At 41.6% G+C, this 9,029-nt stretch overlaps 1 protein-coding gene across 1 annotated transcript; it reads left to right on the forward strand.

Moving 5' to 3' along the window:
• The first annotated feature begins 469 nt into the window (after window positions 1-469).
• Window positions 470-6,457, forward strand: GPR139 (G protein-coupled receptor 139). The gene has a single exon (XM_026083318.1). The coding sequence runs from the start codon at window positions 2,195-2,197 to the stop codon at window positions 3,167-3,169; it is 975 nt and encodes a 324-aa protein (XP_025939103.1). The 5' UTR covers window positions 470-2,194; the 3' UTR covers window positions 3,170-6,457.
• The last annotated feature ends 2,572 nt before the right edge of the window (window positions 6,458-9,029 follow it).

A 9,029-nucleotide genomic window follows, 5' to 3' on the forward strand; every position in this document is an offset into this window, starting at 1 on the left:
CTGGCTGGCCAAAACCAACAGTGACTGCACAGTTGTGTTAAATGTTCCAACTCGAGGATTTCCTTGACAGTACATCACTCACCGTGCCTCTAGGGCTCATCAGCAGGCACAACAGAGCATTTCGTAAGCAAGTAAGTGAAAAATGACACAGCACTTCTAAGTGTATCACCTCCAGGTCCCCTCTAAGCTGAAATCGATGCAATTGCACTCATGTTAACAGAGGGCAGAATCAGGAAAATTCCTCTAAAGGTGATTTGAGACAATACTGTTAGAAAGAATATACTTTTCTATATATAGGGTTCAGCAAGTTGATTGTCATGTTCAGTTTAGTTTTTTTCTAAGATACAAAATTAATAAATTCAGTTAATACAAAAATAGGTGACACTTATGAGGGCTATTACTCAACACCAGTCATTCTGCTGCAGTTCATTTCCCTGACAGCAGAAATCCTGCTCCCAGAAAGCAGGCTTGAAAGGCATTTATGAACAAGGAGATTTTTTCCAGTACCACATAAAACAGTTAAATAATACACATTTTCAGTGGTAGGGTGCATGTCCTAGGTCATCGTTACTTTAATGTCAGTAATTTCCTCTCTAATTTAAAGGAATCCTTACAATTATTGTTGATTTGGTTTGGGAAATCCATCCAAGCTGGCAGAAATGTTTGAAGCACTGGATACACAGAAGAGGTGATTTATAGAACACTTACAAAAAATGTCAAATACAAATATTTGGCAGTCTGTTATACAGTAAACCAGATCTGATTTTTAACTGCTATTTCAGGTATTCTAGCCAACTGATGTAAACTTCTTAATCTAGTCTGTCTTATTCCAGCCATACTTCTACTAGGAACAATAGGATTTTTTCCTGAGTTAAGACTATATGATAAGTTGTAGAACAAGTTTGGCTACACCTTGACCCTCCAGGAAGACTCTCGAGGACTGCTAGGGCTGTTCTTAGCCACTGTGGGGAACTCTCTCTGGCTGGGGGGTGCAGGACTGAGCCCTTGGACAGCATTCTTTAGAGCCCTGGTTCGACCAGCCAGTAACACATATCCTTAAGTTGAATCACAGCTTTAGAAGACCAAAACAAAACAGACTGCGAGAATAGCAGAGACAAGATACTTCAGCCATTTACCACATATTATTTAAGTGTGATGCAACACTTTTAGGCTTGTTTAGATGATGGGTCTGTACCCATGGCCAGAGTTGCAAGCAGAAGGGTTTTCAGGAAATTCAGGAATGTTTACAGTTTTGCTGAATCAGAACATCCATCATGTCTAATTTGACAAGCCACATTTCCTTAAAGGCTTGCCGGCAGCACTCCAGAGGAAAAATCCCTTGCAGTTGGAGAAGGACTTGCTTCTAAAGAGCAGCCCTGCATAAGTTCTTCATGGAGCAGGTGGTTCTAGTGGTAGGAACAGAGACAGTTCTCCAGAGTCCATAAAGAGAGAGCAGGGGAACAGGCAGGACTAATTACAGGAGCCTCATTCTGGGCAGATCTGAAAACTCCGGAGTGCCAAGAAGTACATCCAGCTCTCAGTAAGAGCTGAGAACACTTGCTTCCCAGGAAGTCCTTCTCTGGACGGGGATCCCACTTAGTAAAGAGAAAATTACCTAATCCAGAGCACTTTGATTTCAGCTTTTTTTAGCTGGAGTTCAAAATTAAAACACGTAGGCACCATAAGCTGGGACAAGGAACAAAATGTCTCTCTCCAAATCCCATCCCACCCTTCTCTCTCATTTGTCACTGAGACAGAAAAGTGAAAAAAGGAAAGAGGAAAATAAGGAGGTGGGGGGTGTGGGAGGTATTCAGTTTTTCCTCAAATTTAATTTTTTCTCATTAAAAGTATACATTACACATGAAAATAAAGCCATTTCCCATCAAAACTGAGGGCAGTAGCTCTTCCTGTACATCTGCTTCAAGGAGATGGCAAAGGGCTTCCAGAAACCATGTAACCCCATATGTCTGGATTTGAGGACCCGACTTCCTCTTTCCCCAGTTCTGGTGCACAGGAGCCCTAGGTGACAGCATATCCCATAGCTAGGAGCAGGGCCACATGCTCCTTTCAGTACAAGAACTTCTTTGAGGGACCCAGCTTCAGTGTTTCCCTTTCAGTTTCTCATACTCTAGAGGAAACCATGTTGCCAAGTGCTTGAAAAGGAGCTGCTGCTCCAAACAAATGCTCAAAGCCAATGTTACATCTTAATGACCTGTGTGTTTCTGTCTCCGCAGCAAACATCTTGACAGTCATCATCCTTTCCCAGCTCGTTGCTCGCAGGCAGAAGTCCTCCTATAACTATCTTCTAGCTCTAGCTGCTGCTGACATCCTGGTTCTGTTCTTCATTGTTTTTGTTGACTTTCTCATGGAAGACTTTATTTTAAATAAACAGATGCCTCAGGTACTGGACAAAATAATCGAGGTCTTGGAATTTTCTTCCATCCACACCTCCATTTGGATTACTGTTCCACTAACAATTGATAGGTATATAGCCGTGTGCCATCCGCTGAAGTATCACACAGTCTCCTACCCTGCTCGTACTCGAAAAGTCATTGTAAGTGTCTATATCACCTGCTTTTTGACGAGCATTCCCTACTACTGGTGGCCCAATATTTGGATTGAAGACTACATAAGCACATCAATGCATCATGTCCTCATCTGGATCCACTGCTTTACTGTTTACTTAGTGCCCTGCTCCATCTTCTTCATTCTGAATTCTATCATCGTGTACAAGCTGCGGCGAAAGAGCAATTTCCGACTGCGAGGGTACTCCACAGGGAAAACAACAGCCATTTTGTTTACTATAACTTCTATTTTTGCCATACTTTGGGCACCAAGAATAATCATGATATTGTATCACCTCTACGTATCGCCTATAAACAACAGCTGGGTGGTACATATTGTGTCGGACATTGCCAATATGCTAGCATTGCTGAACACTGCAATTAATTTCTTCCTCTACTGTTTTATTAGCAAAAGATTTCGCACAATGGCAGCTGCCACACTGAAGGCCTTCTTTAAGTGTCAAAAGCAACCTGTGCAATTCTATACAAACCATAACTTTTCAATAACAAGCAGCCCTTGGATTTCCCCTGCCAATTCTCATTGCATCAAAATGCTTGTTTACCAGTATGATAAGAATGGAAAGCCTATAAAAATATCACCATGAAAAGGGCAAATGTTGGAGTTTCTGGGTGCAATTACTTTTTCAAGTGGTTACATCTTCAGGATGTAATTTGCTGAAATGGCTGTTTTAAAGAGTAGTCATTTGATTTCATTTCCTGAGGAGACTGAGGGCAGATCAGACTGTTAGAAGGGAATGGGAGCACTTGATTTTAGAAGCGAAAGTGAGAAGGCAGATGCCTCTGTCTCTTACACAGCATTTTGAATATGCTTTGGAGTTCAAGTCGTAGTGTTCAGTCGCACTCAAATGTTTTGGATTCAAGCACCAGTGCAGTCCAGAGTCATTAGAGGAGGGAAGCCACAACAGTGTTTAATTACAACCATTTAAAAGACCAAAAACTAAAACAACAAAAAAATCTTACTTGACCATGTAGTTCATTATTGACAGAGCAAACAGATGCTTTTATGTACTGTGGAAGGTGCCATTTCTGTTGCGTGCACTTGCTGAAAATGATGTTGTTTCTGACATGAAATATTGCCACACAGACTGCTGTCAACAGCTTTTTGCAACAGGCAGTCTATAAGACACTGGAACTGTGACAAGACCTTTTTGGCTCATTTGAACAAGGCTCGAGAACTGATATTTTACCTGTTATAGCCTTGGCATGGAAAGCAAACCCGCAAGCTGCCAATATTTATATGTTTTAAGTTGGTAGTTATCTAAGATTGAAACCAGGACAGGGGAGCTTGAGGGCGGGAGAGAGGGAGGATCTAGAGCCAAGAACAAAAGCAACATATTTTCCCAGCTATTTCAATTATGGTGTCTAAAGACTTTCAAGTGTGAGGCCAAATCCTGCCTGATACAAAGCTCCCACTGAACCTGGTCCTGCGAGGTTTGGAGTGATTACAGCCTTCAGATCCCTTCTTAATCAGTAAAGATACTCAGTTACCACACGTTCCAGCCTTTAGGGTTTATATATATAAAAACTCAACCTAAGACTTTCTCCTGACAGATTATGCCATCCTTTTGCAGATTTGACATTTAGTTGTTAAAAAACTATTTGTGAAGGAAACACATTAAATGCCCAACAACAGTAAAAACATTGACCAGCTTGGACTGAGCCTTTTAAATATTCATCTTATTTAAAGTAGTTTAACTTCTCTTCCTTCACACTCAGAAATAGCATCTCAGTAATGCTGAGTGTAGGAAATGTGGAGAGAAGAGATTTACAGCAAGGCTGAGAGTGCACTTCATTTGCTTTCTCTCCTTTTAGATCTTGGTATGTGGTCTCTCAAAACATGCATCACAGCTGTTTTACTTACTTGTTGGGCACTTAACGCAGCCTTACTAAATGCGAGAGCAGGCTTGCACGTGAACACAAGCACAGTGGGGTCAGCGAGCACAGCGGCTCCTCGGTAACTGCAAACAAGGCGCAGCCTGGTGCTGGCCCTGTGTTTGTGCGCGTGCACTTCTCATTACCAGCGGGGGACTCACGGTGCCTCCGGGACTAGTGTACTGAGGTCTCCCAGAAGGGATCCAAATGGTCCCACTTTGGTGGGATCTGGGGGCTGAAAGCATCTCTCAAACCCACGGACGGCTCAGCTTTGGTGCATTATCACCTCTTAAGAAACGCCAATCTGCACAAGTCCCACTGGGGACAGCAGCCTGATTTTTCTGCCATGAAGGCTGCAATCGCAAAAGTACTCGTACTGGCATAACACAAGAGCAAAACCCATGCCAAATCCAAGCCTACCCTACCCAGGAGGAGACGGCAACATAAGGCGCAGGACACCTAAGAGCTGGGCCCAGCGCACACGCTGGCTTGCGCGTGGAGGGGCTTTCTCAGGAGAAAACGAGACAACTCGGGTGTGCAAGGAGCTGCTGCGGTGGCCCGTGCTGCCGGGCTCCTCACCTGCCACGAGGGGCAGGGGGCTAACACACCCCACGGACCACGCCGGCTGCTCCATGGAGGAGAGGGACACGGCTGGAAGAGAGGGGGAGCCGAGGGCAAGAGCTGACCCTTTCCAACGTGGCCCACCAAAGGAACGCAACACACGTAAACCTCCCCCATTCGAAGGGCAACGAAGAACGCCCTCACCTGCTAGGCTGCTTGTCCTGTAATCTCAACGAAACGTCACACTTACTTGCAATAATAAGGTGTAAAAGGGATGCTCAGCTTCTCTGTATTTGTCACAGCAAGGGTAAAGTTATTACTCCCTTCACTATCGTTTTAGATAAATTTAGTTCTGTGGCCATGCTTTCTACCCTACCCTCAGAAACCTCTCTGTTCTTTCTTTGTAAATTGACAGTAACCAAAGTTACCTTATGAAAAAGGTACTGTATGTTTCATTTTGAGGAAAACACTGTATTTATATCTTATTTTTATTCTGAATTTGTTAATGAGGAATGCTAGTCTAAGTTACATGTGAATGAGTCTGAAGTGCAATATATCTATGTAGATAAGTGGTTCATTTTTGAGAATGTATCTATTGAAAAAATTATTTATACAAGAAATTCACTGTTCTACTTAACATAATAGTAACCTTACAGAAAATAGTGAATGTTTAGGGCTTTTATTTATTAAAAAAATTCAATTAAGTGCATGGCATACAGTGCCATACACATGGTGTGATTTATCAGTTTTTGTAACACAATATTTATCCTGCAAACTAGCAGTATCATCTGATTTTTCCTGTCCTGATGATGTATTTTTGTAAATTACCATATTTAAAAATAAAATCTTTTTGCGTGAATATTTTATTTCCAACTAAAAAATGACCCATTGAATTATTGCAACTTCATTTGAAAAAGAACTCGCAACCTTTTTCCATATCATTTTAGAAACAACATGGTGCAATTTTCACATACGGTGAATTGGTCATTTCATTCCTGTTCTTTTAGGGCGTTAAGAGCCTGCTTCCAAAGCCCCTTGAAGTCAAAGGGAAGGTTGCTTGTGGGTTCTGTGGTTTGTTTTTCCAACCACCATCAATTTAAGAGGGCTTTGGATCAAGCCGTATCTTGTTAACAAACATTTGAAGCCTTCTTAGAGACCAGTTTGGAAAATAAAGCCTTGACTTTTTAGTCTGCCATATGGGAGCTGCTGTTGATAATACTTGCCTTATTTTTGGTTTTGTGCAGCATCTTGCAATGACTGTTGCTATCTAGCCAATGTCTTGCTGTTATCATTTGTACCTCCTAATTTTCCAATAGTTAAAAACTTAACCAAGCACATGCAGTATCATTATTTAGGGAAAAATATCCTGGAGACAAAACCATCTTTGTTGGAGAGATGGTCTTTTGTACTCTATTTAATTTATATTTCAAATATCTATAATTAGAAAAAATAAGCTGTGAATGGACCGTCTTACAGTTACTTATAGGTGTATGTCCTTGAAGACCACAGCTAGGAACAAAATAATTTTTAGATGAGTTGTTGGTATATAAAATTGAGACCTATCACCTATTTAAATTGTGAATATTGATATTTTCATAAGTAGACAATATATTGTGTTTGACAGACTTGTTTGTATTATAATAAATTATGAGATGATGCATAACTTATTACAGTGTTTGGAGCTATTGTGTTTGTTTTATAGACTTATGATATACTACAAATAAGACCTGCCCTTGCAACCATTACTCAGTGAAACAAGACCTTGAAATATGGGTCTTCACTCATTTGTCCAAACAAATAATCTCTGAAATACAAGATGCATAAGTGATTACTGGCCCAGTTCTTCATTCTGAACCAAAGTCTCTGCTGCTGTAAATTAAATTTAACCTTTAAAGTCAATAATCCCTGTCCCAAACATCGGTGCAAGGCTTGACCCACAGAGATCACCGACACCGCTCTGACATGGGTGTGATGCCTTGCAGATGCCAACGGCGCAAATGAGTCACCACAGCACTAAGAAATCAGGTCTGCCGTCACCAGACATTGAAAGCAATGAAATATCTAGACAGTCAGGCCCAAACGAGCAAGACACATAACCCTAACTCCGACTGCAGGTAAAAGACAAAATTAATGGCATGAACCTCCCTGCAGATATGAATGGGCTGTGTTATACTCTTACATAAGGGCAAGGCAGAAGAACGACTCCTTGCTTCAGCAGCGGTATTGCATTCTGCAGCTGAAGGAGCTAAAGGCTTTGAACCTGCTGTTACCGTCTCAGCCAGGAGACACTGCTAACAGCTGTCCAGCAACTGACAGGTCTTACCTCCAAATAAAACGCCATCGCTACTCCTCATGGTAAGGCTCAAACATTTCGAGTTCCATACAAAGCAGATTTCTTCACCAAATAAGGACCAAGCCAAAAGGAAATAACAGTATTCTCAACTTGGCTTTTTTGGCTAACACTCAGAGAATAATTTTAGCTCAAGTGACCCCAAGTTAAATCAGTTTGACAGACAAAAACTAATCTAAAATTAAGGTTTTCATTTCCAAAAAGACATTTGTTAAACTGAGTTAGTGAAGTGAATTGCATTCATGACCTTAGGGGACTGCAAGTGGAGAAAGCCTAGAATTTCCTCAAGTGAAAAATACTAACACTATGTAGAAGAAATTGCTGTAAAACAAGTTAAACTAGAGCTTGTGTAAGATATTACATAGCAAAAGGTTCTTCAGTCATATAAAACAGGAACAAAGATATAAAAATTGAGGCTTGCTGTCTAGTGACGAGGTAAGAAATTAAGAATGAACTAGATGTTTTTAAAACTAGTGAATCTTCTGTCACAGTGTTTAATAAGGATCCTCATGGCACCTCTGAGACGAAGGCAGAAAGGTTAGTAAGGATGAGGGCATAGCGAGAGAAGCTAGACCAACCAACCCAATGCGAACACAGTACCTAAGCAGCTGAGCCAGGAGCCCATCCAGCCCCTTCCCCAAATACCGAATGATCTTGCGCAGGGAGCTGCCGATGAACCGCAGGGGAGTCAGGCTGCCTGAGAGCAGCCGGAGCGCTCATGTACTTAAGAAAGGAGAAAGTGATCCCAATAATTTCAGGCCTGTTCCTCAGACCTCAGCAGTATCAAGAACTTTAGAACAAATTTTGTAGGACAATTAAAATGAGAAAAAACAGTAGGAAGGGGGCAGCGTTGAAATGAACAGATTTGAGGGAGCTTATCGGAGAGACGTTCCTTATGGAGGGTGCTCAGGATCTGCCCGTCTCAATATTGTCGTTAACGGCTATAGCATGAAAACTGATGAAATGTACAGATTAATAAAAAAAGGCTTTGTACTGCCAGAGGACTGCAGGAAAGCTATTTCAAAGTAAGAACTGGATGACCTTGAAGATTCACATGATAAAAATGGGATGAATTCAATAGTAATAAATGCAAGTTTCTCCACTTGTCTGCCTGTAACAATACATTCGCTATGAAACCTCGGCAGCTAGAAACAATTGAGAACCCAGCTGGGCTTGCTGGACTTTGGTGATGAGTCACCAACATAAGGCAGCTGAGAAAAATCCCAGAATTTAATCACAAAAACATTTCTAAAGATATAGCATAGTGTTAATATTTTGCAAGACTTCATCTGGAATATGCATATATATCAAGTGATAAATAGCAGTAGCTAGGGAAGTACTTGATAAAGAAACAGAGCTGAAACAAAAATAAGTGGTTATGAACTTGCTGCAGGTTAATTTAGACTGAAAATTAAAAGATAGTCTCTAACTACCAAAACAGGGAGGATCTGCCAAGGCCTTTGTGGCATCCCAGACCTCCCCAGTGGTTTTAAATGGAGTTCACTCTATTTATGAACGAGTTTATGGGATGAGGCTGACAGAACGGGACAGGACCATCTGTCCTCAGCAATGGTAGTCCCACAGTCCTGACCTGCCTTGGGTCTCCCCGTACCTCCTAATCGGCTCTAAGGACAGCAGAGGTGGCCTCTGAGTCCCTTCAG

This window comes from Apteryx rowi, unplaced genomic scaffold, assembly GCF_003343035.1.
Source record: "Apteryx rowi isolate R43461 unplaced genomic scaffold, aptRow1 scaffold_6, whole genome shotgun sequence".
Classification (NCBI taxonomy): Eukaryota; Metazoa; Chordata; class Aves; order Apterygiformes; family Apterygidae; genus Apteryx; species Apteryx rowi.

Bases quoted from the DNA above. Each gene is read 5' to 3' on its own strand.
- GPR139 (XM_026083318.1), top strand. From the start codon at position 2,195: ATGTTACATCTTAATGACCTGTGTGTTTCTGTCTCCGCAGCAAACATC.